The sequence below is a fragment of the Protopterus annectens genome, chromosome 11.part0 (genome assembly GCF_019279795.1).
Source record: "Protopterus annectens isolate FY-2018-M chromosome 11.part0, PAN1.0, whole genome shotgun sequence".
NCBI lineage: Eukaryota > Metazoa > Chordata > Ceratodontiformes > Protopteridae > Protopterus > Protopterus annectens.
In genome coordinates this window covers 1,162,510,614-1,162,529,754 of record NC_056745.1, presented here as the reverse complement: position 1 = coordinate 1,162,529,754, position 19,141 = coordinate 1,162,510,614, and the positions used below count along the sequence as shown (strand labels likewise).

The window sequence follows — 19,141 nt, the reverse complement described above, 5'->3', positions numbered from 1 at the left end:
AGGAGAGGTAAAAGAGTGCATCTCAGCATTTACATGATAGTGCAATAATTTCTAGGAAATCCATGAAGGGCAAAAGCTGCAGAACACTGTAGTCGAGAGGGAAGCAGGAGCAGATAAATCACCTGGGATAACTCCCTATGAATGAACGGAAAGACATAAGACAAAGCACTTCAGGACTGTTACTGTGATGGATAAATGATCCCAAGGGATCCTGTGGTACACTTTGTCAAAAGCTGTTATGAGATCAATGAGGATTAGAATCAATTAACAGCTTTGATCTATGGCTAGAGCAGTCTCAGTACTATGATCATTCTAGAAAGTATATTGAAGGGGATTACGGAACCAGTTTTACTTAAGGTAGGAATCAAACTGTATATAAGCCACCTTCTCTAAAATCTTAGTGGAGGAAGGGGATATGGCAGTACCTGTCAATGCTATCAGAGTTTAATGATAGTTCTTTTCTTTTTTTTTGAGAAGTGTTGACAATAAGGCCTCCTTAAGAGATGGTGAAGAAATGCCTAACTTCAAAGAAGACAAGTCTTGTATAAAGCAAGATCTGAGACCTACACTTAAAATATAAGAAGCCTGGTAGCACTAGTTTAAAGCTTGCAGGTTATCTGATGCAAACTGGAAGTCAAGGAGACAAAACACATGTTAATCAGGCAAATCAGATTCATACAAAAACTTGATGCTACTACAAAAATAGATGACAGAACTCCTTAGGAAGCACCTTAGGCACACCACCATACACAATGGGGCAAAGTTAACTGTGAATAACTGGGCAGCTAGGTTGCATTTGTCAGAAGACAGTTTCCCTAGATGGCAAGACAGCCTGGGCTGCTCAGCCTCTCATTCATCCTAGACAGTGCTATGGGCTGGATGGTTGTGGCAGAAATATCACTTTAAAGGAATTCTGGCTTCTAATAAGAGACTTGTGATTGTCCGACAACACAGTGACTGTCCACTGTAAGCCTATCTTCCAGGAGGCAGAGATGGCATCTATGTGGTTTTAATCTTCACTCCCTCTTGTGAAGGGAATCAAGCATTTGATCATGCCAAGGCTCTTGAGTTACAAGATGGACCATCCAAACATGATTAGGGGGGTCCTGACAAAATCCAGAGAGGTAGTTAGAGGTGAATTGCAGTCAGAAACTAGCTTCTCACACTTGTCAACACTGATTTTCATGAGGTACCAGTGCAGAGCAGGATAGTCTATACATGGGATAGCAAGGATAGAATTCCTGCAGGGCAGCAGTTTAAGATTGGGGTGCTGGCTGGGGAGTTTCATTGTGAAACAACCCAGATACTGGTTGGAATAGGAGACTGGCTGGACTACCAGGTGATGGGCAGTCACTCTGAGCTGAAAACATCAAGGTCAAGGTATGCAAGAATAATGGCTAGCAGAAATAACAACAGGAGCAAACCTGAATGCTTTCTTTGTTCAGGGGAATTCACTAACAAGGCTATGACCTTCTCATTGACCCAGACAGTGGTCACACTGACCTAGTGAGTTTGAGCTAGTTAAGATTAAGGTGATGAGGCAGTCCATGTACTAGTGAAGAAATGTCTTCACACAAGTGGGTAAATGGTAGATGAGGCGGTACAATCACTTTGCTCCTTTAACCATAGAATACACAAACGAGATGAATAATTTGACTTCCACATTAGATAAATGCAGTTGACAGCACTAAAGAAGCACTATTCTGCCCTTTAATCGTGCCTTAATATAACAGGTAAGTAATAGAGAACCTGGGGCATGATCACCATCTAGGCTAGACTGAAGTTATTAGAAAGCTAATTATACATTGTGAATGCAAGGTCACAGCCATGTTGCAATTTGGAAAGAGGGTCTATATTATGTAGTCAAACTTTAGGTAATTGAATACCTAAAGCTTGACACCTAAACAGTGAAAGCTGTAAACATCGAACGGCCACCTCTGCAAATTTTTAATAAGGGAAAAAAATTTGCTTGGCCATTGTCGGGAATCTGCCCTTTTCTCCACTGTAGAGCGATCTTGGAGTTGGTATATTTAGTTAGGGAGAGTGTGGGGGCTAAAGCCCCCCTCTTGATTAAGGTTTGAAAGTTTTTTTTTGTCCGGCCAAGCAAATTTTTTCCCTATGAAAAAATTTGCGGAAGGGGCCGTTTGATGTTTATAGCTTTTGTTATTTAGTTGTGAAGCTTTAGGTATTCGATTACCTAAAGCTTCAACTATATAATATAGACCGTGGAGATAATAGCTAGCTTGTTATGGACTTATTTAGCAACACTTTAAAGTACCTCGGAACAGGGCAGTGGCAGATATGTCTCTTTTATCTGCCTACATATGTTCCTGGAAACGCAGGGCATATTCAGCAATATGGCAGGAAGTTAGATAGCAGGATTTTTTTGCCTTGTGTTGATGAGAGGCAACCAGCATTGTTAGCCTGCTCATATGCTCAGATATGTCATAGTCCAATCAGATAAAATTCCTTCCTCTATGTTTTTTAAGGTTACAGTGCCTCCAACAGATGATAACAAACTTATCTGTGAGGGAATTTGCTAAAAAGGAAGAGGAGACCCCTGTTGTAGAACATGGTAAACAGCATTGATAAAGACAAAAAAAAAAAGAGAGAGAAAGAAACACTAATACGAGTAAATTGAACATGAATGCCATATGGAATCACAGAATTAATTGTATAGTTAATGGTATGGATAAAGAAATTAAAAGGTATCAATAAAAAATGCAACACTGAACAAAATAAACAAAAATGCAATGGATAAATTACAAAATGAGACTGAATAGTAGAGTCTGAAAAGTTCGGGCATGGTAGGACAATGAGATAAACCAGATAAAGACGATTACTGAAAAATATTCTAAAATGAGTTGCAGAAGGATGGGACCCTAACTGCATAACCAGTGACTAGGATTCAACTAATTAACCTAGTATCTGTGACATCAGATGGATGGAAAAGTGCAATCACCTATTCCAGGAAGCAGGATTTATATCCAAGGGCCATCATTCTTTGGTAGTGACAAAGGATGCTTGTCCAGGGGTATGTGCATGTGTAATGCACATTGGATATTCTGTAGGATACTCAGTATGGCATACCAAAAATGTCCTTAACAGCTGTCAGAAAGCAGTGTACCAGGACACCCCAATCTACTCTCTGCTTACTTTATCCAGTTGTTTACCCTATGGTTATAGATTCATAGGTTCTAAGCTTATGGCCAAAGGAAACCATAAAAGGGCTCAGCTATGTTTTACAGGTTCTTACTAAGCTTATGGCCAAATCAGACCATGAAGGAGTTCAGCCACATTACTCAGTACCAATGGGAGACTTGGTCCAAATGAGTAACTTAGACAAGCACAAAAATATGCCCATGAAAGAACTGAATCTAGTTTACAGATTCGACTATGAAATGGTGGCAATTCCAAAAGAGGATGATATAGAAATATATGTCAATTGTTTTGATCACCATGTCATCCTTCCTGCTAGCTCTGTCCAGTACCAAAGACACTAATCCAACTTGGGCCATTTGGGTCATAATCAGGGCTTTATCCCTCTATGCCACCATGCTAGCTTACATTGAAAAAGTGTTATTTTACCTCAGGTCATTTCTGTGTCTGTGTGCTGAAAATCAACCCCTCCCAGCCTACTGTTTTTGAGCTTATTTATTCTCCTGCTGCTCAGATAGTCCTTGGGTGAGAGGCAATCATCCAGGCAGCCATGAAAGAATTTTGTGCCCTCATTTGCATCTAACAATGAAAGCACCAATGGTATTTCTAATCAGACCCTGACCTTGGTCTTGGAAGCTGACATAACCACCTGCAATGTATGAATGCTCCCACTCAAATGATAATGGTGGCTACTGTGGACAGCCACGCCCATATTCCCATTTTACATTTGCAACTTCTTTCCCTGCAAATCTCCACATGTATATGGCAAAGCAGCTAACCAGATAACCACTATTTTCCCTGGGATCAATAAGTCAACACTCGCCTCTCATTTCTATCTGCTGCTAGCAATTTGCATTGTCTGAGGCAATGTTTCAGCTCAGGCTAACTGCGTCATGGTTAGGAATTTATGCCTTTACTTCACAGAGCTAGAATATTGCAAAGGTCTTTGGTACCATACTGTACTGTCTAAAGGTGAACAACTCTAAAATATTTCAGGAGAACCTGCATATATTTTCCAAGATGCTTTGGATCATGTAAGCCATCCATCCATCCATCCACAACTGCTTTTCCTATTTTGGCACATGAGTTTGGGGTGTCACCCCAACAGTAACAATTATCTAGAGCCAAATTTCACACCTCTAGGTGGCTAGCTCTACCATGGCAGTTCTTCCATACCACACACCATACCTATATTCAATTTAGAGTGTACAAGCCACCTACTGCATGTCTTTGGAATGTGGGAGGAAACTGGAGCACCAGGAGGAAACCCACACGAATACAGGGAGGACATGCAGTCTTATTCCATACCTAATAATATGCCTCCCAGTTAAAAGATAAAAGCACTGATATAGTGTTGACTGATACAAATGAAGATCTGTTGAACACTGCATGTGTGTGTCAGATAGTAGATAGCAGTCATTGTTTATAGTATTAAAGGTGAGACTAGAATGATCAGTATTAATGTACAGAAAATGTGCAGTTGTCAACAGATAGGTGGTATTATTGCTGGGGATGACTTTGTATAGAAAATATTTGGAACAATTATTTACAGATTAAATAAAGAATAAAAGACAAGAAATCGTGATATAATCATAAAATAGCAACAGTTTGTGAAACAATGCAAGATGGAATATGACTTCAGTTATGGATTAAAGAAACATGAAGGCTATAATTTTAAAATATAGTGAAAAGGTTATGCAAAAAGGATAGGCCCAAAATATAAAAATGTTGAGATGAAGTCCAACAAAAACTGAAATCTGAGAAGACTAGCATGAAAGTATAGAGTACAAATAAGAAAAAAGGTTCACATGGGAACAGTGTAGCCAAAAAGGTGGTTAGTTATTCGAAATAGCTGATATGTGAAATAGCTAAAATCTGTGGTAATTTCCAACACATGCTTGAATAAAACCACTGGACATATTTTTCTTTGCAGTGTCTGTTCTTTTTTTCAAATATGTAATAAATGGAGGAGAGCAGAGTTGGTATTTATTATGTAAATAGTGAACAAGAATGTGCAGCAGTTGTGGAAGGCTTGCCTTGGTACATTTTGATGAATTAGGATGCTAATGAGAGTATAACCTTCATTTGGAGAAAAAAAGTGTTGATGTTGTTTGTGTCCTAGAAAAAATAAAATAGGGAAAGTGATTAACAAGTTAAGTCTTAAAAAGTTTAAAACATATAAATCAAACACAATAGCTAATCCTTGTTTTTATAAAATAGCATGCGACAAGATTTGGTAAACTGCTAGCAGATATATTAATTAGTCTAACAGATGGAGGATGTGGCATCATTGGAAAAAACAGACACCGTACCTATTTTAGCAAGGTAAGTGAGGATTGTCAGATTGCAGAAGTATGAATGTGGTCTCAGTAGAATTATAGGTTAAAAAACAGGAATAAGCCTGATGACCACATGCAATTGTACCACTTTTAGTAAGGGAAAACCATGTCCGACAATCAATCGTTTATTCTAGAAACTGTATCAGCAACTAGGGAGCGTTGCGTATGTTTATTAAGCAGATGTGATAAACTAAAATATCTCAACGTGTGTATACTTAGACAATGGTTCTGTTACACAATTTTTAATAAATATCTACTTCACAAAGATTAATAAGACGGGGACTGGAACACAAGCAGAAAGCATAGCCGGTAGAAAATTAAAAGGAACTCTGTCTGCATTGTTTAAATGTACCAGGGGTGTCACAGAAAAATCAGTGTTGTGACCAAATTTGAAATATATTACGGATATTCCTGTAACACTGAGTGTGTCTTATCCAATTAAGCAGACAAAATAAAAACAGGGTGTGGATGGCAGCAAGTTATCCAAAGGTAAATGTACGTGTGGATATCATACATGAGTGGGCGATTCAAAACAAACTAAAGTACTTCTTATAGAAATGGTATAATTCACATTAAAGAAGAAAACAAGAAACATGTTAGCGTGTTCGGAACACACTGTGGAAGTGACTTTTGTATATGTATTAATGTATGTGGCACTGATTATCTGGATATAGCTGGTACTTCTACCCCCAAACAGTTGCTCTTGCAACCCCCTGATCAGTCAAGACCAACTTCTTAACTCTGTTCACCATTGAACAAGTGTAAGGCATTGCGTGGTCCAACTGGCAGTGTACCACATCCTCCAGCCAGCCATCATTTTCACATCGCAAACCACCTCTCAAAATATTCAAACGTTTGTTTTGTGTCCTACCGTGATAAAGCTGATGCATTTTTAGTAACAGAAATTAAAAGGCACATGCCGCTGCAGTGCTCATTTTAGATGTGGCACAGTCTAGTTTGGAGGACCAAGACAATGTTCTGAGTACCTAGTTTTGATGTGCGTCCACATTGTCCCTGTAACTAGGCATTTGTGTCTCTGTGAGCAGATATTCGTGCATCCAGTGCTTTGGAGTCGCGTCCACTCCTAGAGCAAATCATATGAAATTGACAAAATAGTAAACTAATGCAGTTTATATAATAGCAATAAAATGGTTATTGCATGTCACCTTTATCCACAGCTCTCAGCGAACCAAGGACAAATATCAAAATACTACTCTTAATATTGTCATTATTTATTACATATAATTCAACAAATGTTCCCCAGAAGCCACCAATTTTAGGAAAGATTAGAAGAAAATTTGAGTCAGAATGAGGGACACCCCTGAAAATCAGGGACAGGTGAGAGGTATGCATGGTAATGACCAAGTACCCGAACGCTAAATGAAACTGGGGCAGGGATAAGGCACATTTTTGGTTTTGTATTCACACAGTCTAAATTCATCCACCTCCCAAAAAATGCACCTCTTTTCCGGCTACTGACGCGCTTTTAGGATAAGTCCATTTTGTTTTCCCACGAGAGGATCAGTTGTTAAGTTACTTAACAGGCTATTCACACAGGCAAGTGACACACATTTAATCATATGGTATAAAGACCCCCGCTGTACTGTGACTAGTCCAGGGCTTTAGTAATAACTGTAGGTTAGTGTACAAAAGTAACACAGCTACATGAGACTAAACAGATGATCGAACCATGGCACTCCGTCTTCGGCTCTGAAGTCCCAAAAAAAAAGGGATACAAGTCTCATCTTAGTAAGCAGTGACTAAGTAGATTAATACTACAAGCATTAGGAAACACTGGTACTCATACAATCTTTATAATGCAAGTCAGCAACAGCTTCTGCAGCCGTTGAAATGTCCAGGACTCCGATTTGCTTATGTCATGTATGGCTAGTATGCTCCATTCACTGAAGCTGCCCACAAAAATCTAATGCTAAAGCAAAGGGGTGTATAAAACTACTGCAATAACAGGACTCTGAAAAGTTTCGTTTAAGCTGCTTGGATCCCTGTGTGGATTAGTACAACAAACGTTGCATCTGTTTTGTCTGTAGCTCCACTGAAATTCTTCAGATGATAAGCGCGTTTTCCTACCGAGTTCTTGCCCATATTTCCTTTGTAGCAGGCAAACACCTCAGTAAAACATTGCTGAAAATAAACTGTAGGTACAAATAAGAGGAGAATGGATTAACAAGCCCCTGGGAGCAGTGGTGTGTGCGGCAGAGCTGCTATGAGGGGATTGATGTGAATAAGGTTGAAGAAGGGTGTGGTGAGCTCTAAGTTCCCACCCCCAAGGGGCGGGACGGGGCGTGGAAGGAGGTGCTCTCCTCAGCAGCTGGAGTAGTACAAGCGCTCGTGTTACAGCTACAAACGTGTTGTAACAGGGGCGCACAGAAGGGTGGGTTTCTCGCGGCTCGACTTCTGCTTCATAAGAACTACGAGCTCTGTGTATCCCATGGGCAAGTCGCTTATCTTTAGTTACTGAATTAGTCCAGCTTCATCTGTCCCATGCTGGATGAACCTTTCTGTATCCGGTTTCCTACCATAGTTACATTTTCTGAATGAACTCTGAAGCACTTAGCAATGGATAGGAAAAGTGCAATAAGCTGGACTGCTTTCCTCCTCCTGTTTGGGATGTTGATGTCGACATCTGCAAGAAGTTCACTGGGGCATTACCCCAGGTTTTCACCATTCTTTTTTCTGTGCACCCATCATGGGGAGCTGGAAGGAGATGGGGGACAAGGAGAGGTGCTCATCTCGCTCCGCATAGCAGGAAACCCTTCATATTATGTACCTGGGCAAGAATATCATGGTAGGTATAGAATACCTTAGCATCGTGAGCTGTTGGGCTAGCTCTGTTAATAAAACTATAAATGACGAAGTACTCAGGAAAATCGTAGGATTTTACAAATCCTGTGTCAAAAGCTTCTTGTTCATATCTATTGTGTTACAAAACCCAAAGTAGACTCCCCATAAGATGGGGTAACTATTTTCAGAGAAGTGTTACTTTTGGATTTCAAACTTTTAAAGTATAATGCAGTGAGATTCAACGTTTGGAGTGTTAATATGCGTTTCAGCTAAGAACAAATATACAATGGCCAGATAATGTTTTTATTTTTGTGCTGAATTAAACATTTTTCTTTCTGTTTTCTGCATTTCATTAAACTATCCCGAGCCAGGAACACAATATTGTCCCCCAATACAGTAATAGCAGAACTGTTGTGTACCACTGGCAGGTGTTTCCTTGAATCCACTAACAAGTTGATTTTAAATTAGCTGTTAATAATGTTGCTGTGATAGATTGCACCTTGGAGGTAGCTGCTGACATTAACATCGTTCGAGTTAGTTGAACAAAACCTGAAGTGCACTGGTTTTCATAAGGGTTTAAGCAATTAGAAAATGGTTTGTGTTAGTTTTCAGCTGCAGTAACAACATAAACTATAGTAATAATATAATTTGCAATGCAGTGTTCTCTTCTATTCATTAATAATTCTGTTGATAGGTAGCTGATACAATACATGAGTGTTTTCTGTCTAACTGACATTTTTTAAGACACTGTCATAAAATGAATTTGAAATTCTCTCTACAAATGGTGTTAAGTAACAATTTTTCCTTGCAAGGGTTTTATAGAAGAAGGTTTCTTCCTTGGCATTCAGAAGTATGTTTCCTCATTAAAGAAATACTAGAGGGCTCATGTTTTAAAGAAATGCTGCCCCAGTCCTCATATTATGCACCACACTGGAACTTTGTTAGTTGCAGTCCTTGGTTAAAGTGATCTGTTTTTTTGGAAGCATGTATTTGTAAACCTTGTCCACTCTTTGTGTATTCATTCCACAATTTAAGTATATTTACATAAGTATAATACTCTTGCCTGCTGAGAATGGTTTACATAATACACAAGCATTGACTAGACTAACATGCTAGAGTTGCTTTAACTAAGTCCTTCACTTATCCACATGGCTGAATGGACTTGTTTTCAGACAAAAGCATTCCTATTATCAAATGAAAAGGAAGAGCATTTAAAAGAAGCATTGCTCTATGTATCTAAAAATCAGAACTTTATTATACTATATGAGCTACTCTTTTTAATTTTTTTCACTCAAAGTAGAACATTACATTTCCACATCACTTATTGTAAAGCATCTATCTATCTATCTGTGACCTAAAGTTACATGTCGTGGGAAAGCATGCAGTTAACCATCCAAATAATGGGTATCTGATAACAGAAGTGGCTTTTTTGCATCCATTTCAGTTCTCATATACCACAGATTTTATATGCTCTTTTTGCAATGCAAGTAGGGATCTGCCAGCTTTCCTACTTTTATTATCCAAATTTTTAAGGCAATATGATCTGTAAATGTTGCTCAATATTTTTTAGTGCTGTACAGATTAAATCTAGGCTTTGTATACAAATAAACATATTTTAACTGGCAACAGTGTGTGGCATATGTCACCATTTTCAGTAGGTATGTGTCTCTGTTTGTACAAGTACAGTTAATAACAGGGGTATAATTAATGACAGAGAAGAGAAGACAGCATTATAATATAGTATAGTTATAATATAGATGTTACACCTGCTTGTTGTAGGACAGGCTTGTCAATCACTGACCTACCTTGATACCTTGTGCAAGTTTTTTGACCCCCTGTACTTCATTTAGTTCAGCTTTTCATGACAACGCCTGTGTGGAAATGAGAACTTGCATGTCAAAGCAATAACACACATGACAATTTGTAATAGTTAAGTATTTTTCCCAAGACCTCTTTTTCTGTTTGACTGCAGAAATGAAGTTATAGGCTTTAGATTATCTACTACTGCTATTACCTGCTTATCTTCTTTTAAATACTAATACAAGGAAACTTAACATTTCACCATATGGTGGCTTGAATATAACTTTTAATACAGTTGTTCTTGCAACTCATAAACACAATTTGTGTAAAATTTGTTCATGCTGCTAGCAGTGCATTTATTTTAGAAGTGTTATTTTGTTGAATGCTATCCTTATTAATGACAACCATGTAGGAACATGCATATTTAAATTTTGGCTTAACATTGTTAATACTGCTTTTAAAATTAGCACATAAGATGCTAATTGCTTGACAGATCTCACATGCATTGTAAAAGGAGATGAAATTAGACAGACATATTTTGGGCTGGGGTATGATAGACTGTAGTGAGGACTGAGATGATTTTGTATAAGCGAATAACACTAAGATGCTGAGAAGTTGATCTCTACATAGTGATTATTATAATAAAGGATTAAAAATGAGGGGTATAATGCAGACATTCTAAAACCAAGATTAAATGGACATATTAAGCCTCAGTGTTTTGCTCTGGGGTTAATGTATACTGCCTTGCAATAATTGCCAGATGAAAAAATTACATCTGACACATTATCTTCTAAGATGCACATTTTCTGTCTTTGCATCTGCTTTAACAATTTTAGATTTGAAGCCATTAAATATGCGGTCCTTCTCATTAGGTTTATCCAGGGGTTTCATTATTATTCTAGACTGTATATTTAATGCACCGCTTTTGGTGATCATAAGGTGAAATGGGGTGTAGTATAAAATGTTTTCTGGCTGAAAAAATAGGTATCAGAGTGTCTCTGTATACTTTTAAATATCAGAACAAATGCATTGAAGCAGATTCAATGGTAGTACTGCTGTCTTGAGCATAAATAAAGCAGGGTACTCCAGATTAATCTAAAATACAGATTTATGCATTTTCACACACCGTGGATTGCTGCTTTTTAAAATACATTTTAGAATATGGAAAGGTTGAGATCATGACAACATTTTAATAGCAGAGTAGCAATGCATATCCCATTTTCTCATAAGAAGATTTTGCTCATTCCCATACTTGTTATGTTTTACATAATGAAAGACAAGTGTAAAATATGTCAAAAGTATCCAGTAAGGATTAATAAAGCAATTTACAAAAAAAAAGCTGATAGTTTTCTTCTACAGTATATTTCATTGAATCTTGACAGGCAAAGGACGACATAATTATTTTATTCTGATTTATATGCTCATCTGGTCTAGGTTATTGATAATATAAACCCTTTGAATAATTTCTTTATATAAACCATTTCTCTGAGAAATAAAAAAAATGTTACCTATAAAGCTAAACTGACAAGCAGATGGCTCTGTTTGGATTTAAATGAAACATAAATAGTCCCAGAGTTTTCATTTATCCCTCTGCCAACAAAATCTGACATGTTAAAAAATGTGACTGAAATATAAAAAGCTTGACAATAATAGCCTTAGGTCCTTGACTTTTCTTAAGAGAATATGTAATATTATGCCGAGTCTGACTTGAATGATGACAAAACAATAGTATGGAGTATGACTATCAGATGAAACAGTGTTAACAGCTGAAAATATTACACTAGGCATGTGTATCACTTCTCTTAAGTTAATACTGTGAGTTTTCTAGTCTTAGTGCATCTTTTTGCCACTTATGACAATAAAACAATAGTTAATTGAACAGTATTGGTATTGATAAAATTTATGTTTTTTATTCATGAGCAGATGCATGAAAAAAAGTAAAACTGTGTGACATTTATCGCATCCAGAATGGTTATTTTAAATCTGTATAGATGATCCTGACATGATCTTATAAAAGATTAAATATGGATATTATTTAGCTTATGAAGTCTTCAGAGATGCCAGTGTGATGTATTGAATAAATAGTCAATAATCAAACTCTAATATGTCTTTAAAAGTTGTGGAAATCAGATTAAAAAGATCCAGGTGCAAAGCTACTTTGAAACAGAACCGAGTCAGTAGATACAGTCAACATATTTGAAACACTACTTTTAAAAATCAAATCTAGGGACTCAGCTGTGCAATTCAAATGGATGTATGGGTATACCATATGGGAGGATAGATGGGTACAATGTATTTAATTAAAAATGAGGATGTATGGAAGGTGATATAGCAGGCATATATCAAGTGGCCTGATGTGTCATGGCAAATATACACTGCTGGCTTGATCTATATAGGCGTGCATGTATGTATGCATATAGAAATCTAGAAACAATTCTCTGCAAGATTTGCTTGGAGGGATTTTGACTTATTTTCTTTGCTCTAAACATATGTACAGTGTTTGCATTATAATTTTATTTTTGGAAATTCTTTACTATTTTAAAAAACTGTATTAATGGTCACAGTCATGTAACTGTTATATGAATAGTCATCAGTATGTTTAGTGACATACAGTCAAAGTCACTTTAAAAAAGGAAGTAGAAATACTGAACCTCCAAATGGAAATCATAAAAGCTTGGAAATGCAAGCTTAGAAATATTTTGGAAGCATTCAGTTGTACCTTATTAATTAGTTATGTTTAGTGTATTGTGCAATGATGCCTTTAAGGGGTAAAGCAGTCTTCAAGGGTACAATAAGTTATTCTTAATTAGGGACAGTGGGTAGACATGGTCATGTTTTCTTTCAGTAATAGCAACTTCATATTAAGAAGAATCAATATGTTTACTGTTGAAGCGTACAACGGTTTGGAATATAATTTTCACACAACCTCATCATACTAAGTTTTGTACCCATGTGTGAAACTTGGTGTCATTCCTTGAATTTGATTATTTTGACTAAGCACAACCTTGTGTAGAGAGCTCTGGATTCTAAATCATTTTGGGTTTCTTTCTGATGGGTCATTATTGTAGTGTAGCCTAGCTGAATGATGCCCACATAGTATGAGGACTTGGCATTGACCACATAAGTGCTTACAGTGAGCACAGCTGCTTGTGCTAGTACCTCTTGTCAGTACTAGCTCTGCTGTTCAGCATACTACATGCAGAATCCCACCTATGAAGCAGCGCTCCAGGAGTCAAGTTATGTGGAGCATTTCTTCCAGTGTCCTAAACTGTTAGATGTTGCTTTATACCATGGGTTTGTGGTATAACTACAGCCCTTTATTGCAGAATAAAAAGACTACTTGCTTCTACACTACATTGGTAATTCACATTTTCTGTTACCCCTTGTGCAAAAAAGTGAATTGTCCACATTTTTTCTATTAGTGACATGTTTCTTTTAAATCACAATAGTCATATCAGCATAGCCTGCTTCTTAGACCGCTCACTTCTGCTTGGAACAGATGCTATACACTTGCATAGAAACATAGACTTTGATGTTATGCAAGGTCTGCCTGGTCCATCTCTCCTTCCAATTCCTTTATCTACTGGGCAAACTGCAAATCATGCTTAACCAGCAGCTTCTTTTCCCATTACTCATAGGAGCTGCCTTGTGCTCGTCTTATACATTATTTAATAAATTCATTGTTTTGACTCCTATATACTGCGGTGGTAGTGCTGCGGTAGCGTTGTCGCCTCACAGTAAGACGTTGTCCTGTTCAATTCTCAGCTAGAGTGTCTTCTGTGTGGAGACATATGTGAATGGGCGTCCCTTCGTTGAAGGTTGTGCGTCAGAGCTGGCAACTCGGCACGTAAAAATGTACTGCCAATCATTAGCAGACCGGAGTTCCGCTGTGGCGACCCCTAACCGGGAAAAGCCGAAAGACACAACAACAACAACATTTTTTGACTCCTATACATTATATAATACATTCATTGTTTTGACTCATAAATTATATAATACATTTTTTGTTTTGACTCCTCTCCTATATATTCTATAATAAATTCACTGTTTTGGCCCCTATACATTCTATAATAAATTAATTGTTTTGACTCCTATACGTTACATAATAAGTCAATTGTTTTGACCCTGCTAACCTCTTGGGTTGTTAAATCAGTCCTATAGCACTCTTTCAAGGAAGGAACACTTTCTTGGATTATCGGGTTGTGTCCTTGTATTCTCCTATCTTGGACTAAATGAATCCAAAACATTTTATATGATTTCCTTCCACCTTACTTCCTGTCTTTATGAATATATAGTTTAAGCTCTAATATTGTCTCATTATCCAGCTTCTTTGCTGACATTTTTGTTCACTTCCTTTGAACTGCCTCTATTCTGTTTGCATTATGATTGCAAATATTCAGACTTCAAGTCACATTCAGTACACTGTATGTTGTCTTAACAACTGTCTTTATAGATGGATAATACCTTCTTGTTTTCTAATTAATGGTGACATGTCTTTATGTGTACCCTTAGCATCCTAACAGTTTTTCTTGCTGCTTTCATATTGCTTGTTTGCCTTCAGTAGTCTACTATGATTCTACATCAGGCTGCAGAACAAAACCACAAAATGGTGAAAAATATTAGTGAGCACAGACTTATTTTCGCAAACACAAAGTTCATCATACACCACTGTGTGGGGCTTTGAACGTCTCACCTCTATGTACTTGTAGTCATCTCTGTGAACTCAGTTCCTGCACTAGGGAAGTAGAAATGTTTTTCCCTAATTTTTGCACTCTTCCATGTCTCACCATTCAGCATTCCTAATTGTTCTGTCTGCTATGATTGCATACTGGACTAGTGTTCCTCTTTTTTATACCTATTTTACCCTGGCCTGCTGCCAGCCAATCATCAGCCCTCAACAGTCAGTCAGCCCATTCCTTACCCAGTGGGCAAGTACCAATCTTGTAGGCCATCATTCAGGCAACTGTCAGACTTTTTCATTTTAAGGCCCTAACCCTGCCCTTTGGTGGCTAATGTAAGTGCCTTCACCACAACAAGTGAGAGCCTACTGTGCCCTCTTCCTACATATAAGTACTTCCATCCATTTGCTAATGAAGCTGCCATTGTTGGCTTAGTTGGCGGTCCAATATCTCTATTTACAGCTGTTTTATATGCAATCCTCTGCATGCATGCAGTCAAACAGTGTCCAGCCCACCAGACTGACCACTCAGGGGAAATGAGCTGGCATTTGCTGCTCTCTCCTATCATCTTTTGCCAGTACTATTAGCATCTGAACTGCTAGTTAAACTTGGGTCATCTGGCTATAGTCACGGCTTTACCCCTTGGTGCCACAGAGTTGGACTTTTGGGCCATTTCTAATTTTGTTGTCATTTCTGCTTGTTGTTCTTCAGTTGTGCATTCCTTTCCCAGGTCATCACTTGTCAGATACACTAATTTAAATTTTTAATACATTTTAGCTGGCATGTTTTAAACTATTCTTCCAGACTTGTCAGATCTTTTTTCATCCTTTCCATTCCTTCTTCAGTAGCAACCATTTTTATGTACTTTGTGTTATTAGCAAAAATACAAAGGTTTTATTTTAGAATTTCTGCAATGTTACTTTTATAAAGTCATTGAAAATGACCACCTCCACTGTTGACTTCTCTGGTACCCTTCAGGTAGGCATCCATTTCTAATGTTACTGTTAACATTTTCTTGACCATACTAATCCATAAGACCCATGTTTTCATTTGTTCATTAGCCTGTTTTATGATAATGTGGGAACTGATTACCAAGGCCTAATTAGGTCATGTTCAATGTCCTTTTTTGCTCTACTATTCTATTTCTACTCATAAAACTATTTTTTCATTGCTTTTATTAACTTTCTTTCTCTGAATCGATTACATCCTTAGTCATAGGTTAATTTGCTTTTGGTAGGTTTCATAATTATTTCCGTCATCAGTGATTCCTTCTCCTTCAAACGTACATGGATTTGTAGTTTCCAGATTCTGTACTGCTTTAACCCTTCTACAGGGGGATCACACCTGCATTCTTTAAGTCCTTGGGCTCCTTAGTCTCTTCCAATGGTTTAAGAATTTAGTTAGTCATATGTAAGCTTTATCCTTAGTTCTTTTAACAAAAATTAGAAGAAAACTCAATATTTTTTTCAGATTCTTTTTTGCCTTTAAAACGAGTGGAATTATACTCTAATTAAGGGTGTTTTAATGACAGAATCTGGTGAATATTTCTTATTTTTTTGATGATGCCTTAACTGAAGAATTCTTGTAGCAGACTTGTTTTTCAATATCTGTGTCTACTAACAACCCTTTCAGTTTCATTTCTTTTCACTTTCCCGCACTCTTTATTTCTTAGCCTGTTTATGTATCCTTAAAAAACTTCTCTTCCCCTTTTCACTAAATTTCCCACTTTTTCATTAAAACTGAAGCGCTGTCCTTCTACACACTACGCTCGCTAAGACTATAAATGATTACTGATCTTCAGCAGTCTAACTTAACTATTTTCATCCCTATGATTCACTGTGTGCTACAACTTCTGCTGTATCCTTCTACTTGCTATCCAAAGCACCAATGTACTGCCATGCCAAGCTACCTACAAACTCTTTATCATAATATTCTTATTCAGTCTATGCTTCATTGTTATATTTTGCTTTCCATCTACAAAAGTGCAATAAATTTGCTCTTTCTTTAAACCATATTCATTCAGTCTTGCTTTAACTACTGTATTATTTAAGCAGTGATCCCTCATTCGACTACCTAATCAATCTAAGTTGTCTGTTTTAATAGTCCATCTAACAATGAGCATCTGCTTTTTCCACCTGTTTCTGACAGATAGTTCAATGGAAATTTTCCTGAATTATGAATGTAATTTTTTTAACTCAAATATTCTTTTTAAAAGGATATTAGGATTTTTTTATTTAAGTTGTGCTGTTATGATTATAAATAAATTTGCTTGTTTTATTCTTGCTTTATGCAGGTTATAATTGAAAAGGGTTCACCTGACCAGACCATCTCCCTTATAGCCTGTTTTTTAAAGTTGAAGCTATCCTTTTTCTCACACTGGGGCTTTTTTCCTCACTTACTATCCAGCTTGTTTTATTTTGTTTTATTACTGTGAATATTCAACATTGCCACTATGCATAAAGAATTTGACTCTGCAGAGGTGAACTCAAAATATATTCACCACAACATCCTACCAGCACTGTATTTTTAACTCGAATGAGGCTACTTGTTTTCTCCACACAATTGTTTAAAATCACAAACTATTTTAATTCTTACAAACTGTGTGGAAGAGTATGGGGTGAGGGAGAATATTTTTCCTCTGGGTTATTCTTTTTTGCATGTTTTGCTGGGTGTTCTGCTGCAGCATGGTCCCCCTCCCCCATCCAGAGGCAGATTTTTGCAGCTTCACACTGGTGTTTATCCTTTCAGGCCAGGGTCACCAGCTTCAAGTCCTGCAATGCTGGATCTCTCACAAGAGGTAAGGAAGCCTGGGGAGCCACCAGTGCTGCTCACAGAGGCTGGATTGTTTAGGTATGGTCCCACCCCCTTGTACATGCTAATCTCACTTGAAGTAGGATAGATGTGTAGTCTGTTGTAGTCTTAGGAGCATTCCTGCCCTGTAACTTAGGTCTGCAACACCTCCCAGACCCATCCATTCGCTCAGTCCAGCAGCCCTTTTGAGCCCCAGTCTCCATCGTTGTTATGAATGTGTCTCACTCCTGACAACATGCCACCCTTATTGCCCCCTCCAAAAGTGCAAGAGAGTGAAGCCTTATCACTCCCTCTGCCCCCCCCCCCAACAGCTTAAGCAGGTGCTTGAGCTACTAACTGAACTCATGTCACCTGGGTCATAATCAGAGTGTTATCGCAATATTCCAGCAGAAATGGCTAGGATGAAAGAGAAAAAAACTCTTCAGTGCATGCCTGTGGCAATTCTGCTTTCATGTTACTGGTAAATTCTCCACCCTGCAGTCTCAGGTCTAGACCTTTGGCTCTTGAGCAATATGATTGTCTTGAAATATTGTATTGAAACCTAACCAGGACCAAGTCTCATAACAGTGCAGGTGACTCACTTTACTCAACCTATGTTGCTAAGCAGTGGAACTCCATCTCACCTACCCTAAAATAAGACATTACCACACAGTACAAACACAACCGAAAACAGCACCTAACTTCCTCATGGCTATGATCATGCTCCCATCTTGACTAAACCCACCTTTCTTTCTGTTTCCCTTCCATTACCAATCTCTCTATCAATCACCCTCACGTTGTCACCTTTCTTATCCCTGCCTCTTTCTCTTTTATCCTCACTACTGCTTCTCCAACGAACATGTATTCATAATCCCTTCCTATTACTGCTTCCTCTTTACCCACATCATCATCATACTAGGAGGTGAGCATAATGGTTAAGGTGTTAACCTTACAAACACAAGGTGCAGGGTTTGATTCTCACAGGGGGTAACTGACTAGGCTTAAAATAGCCCACAAGGGTAGTTAGCCTAGTACTAACCTATGATCCTCTTTACTGTTATCTTAACCTCTTCACTATTGGAAATTTTCAACTTATGTTTTTTTTTAATTATTTCTGTTTATACCCAGCCAGCTCCTCTATTTTTCTGTTCCAGCTGTAGTGACATCCTACCTCATTAATATCTATATACATATATACTGAACATATATGCATTATTATTGCCCATATCCAGGTATTATATGTTAACATGTCTTTGACTTGCCTAAAATAATGTCACTTCTAAAGTATATGATACATGTCTTTACTATTTGTCTCAATGCTACCTGCAAAGTAATGCTTAAAGTATTTAATTTTTATTGTTGTTCATTGAAAATATGTATTTTATCTGGAGCTTTTCTCCCTGGACACCCTCTCAAAATGGGATTTGTGCCCAGTTAGACTTTCCCAGTAAACAAAAAACAGTAAATAAATAACTCATACCAATGCAATATTTTTAATCTCCCAATGATGGAATTCATATCTGTTCAGTAGAACGTATTGTAAAATGAGTGCTTTTATTCCTTCACTTCTTA

At 37.6% G+C, this 19,141-nt stretch overlaps 1 protein-coding gene across 4 annotated transcripts in view; it reads left to right on the top strand.

Annotated features, from left to right (window-relative positions):
• The first annotated feature begins 7,867 nt into the window (after window positions 1–7,867).
• The window catches only part of RELN (reelin), a 3,085,913-nt gene continuing 3,074,639 nt past the window's right edge, over window positions 7,868–19,141 (top strand). For 3 of the 4 annotated variants that reach the window (XM_044088524.1, XM_044088525.1, XM_044088523.1), the window contains exon 1: window positions 7,869–8,304. In XM_044088524.1, coding sequence (XP_043944459.1) covers window positions 8,076–8,304 — 229 coding nt within the window. In that variant the 5' untranslated portion in view covers window positions 7,869–8,075. Of the gene's footprint in view, window positions 8,305–19,141 lie in introns of all 4 variants that reach the window. The other variant, XM_044088522.1, reaches the window with a different exon arrangement.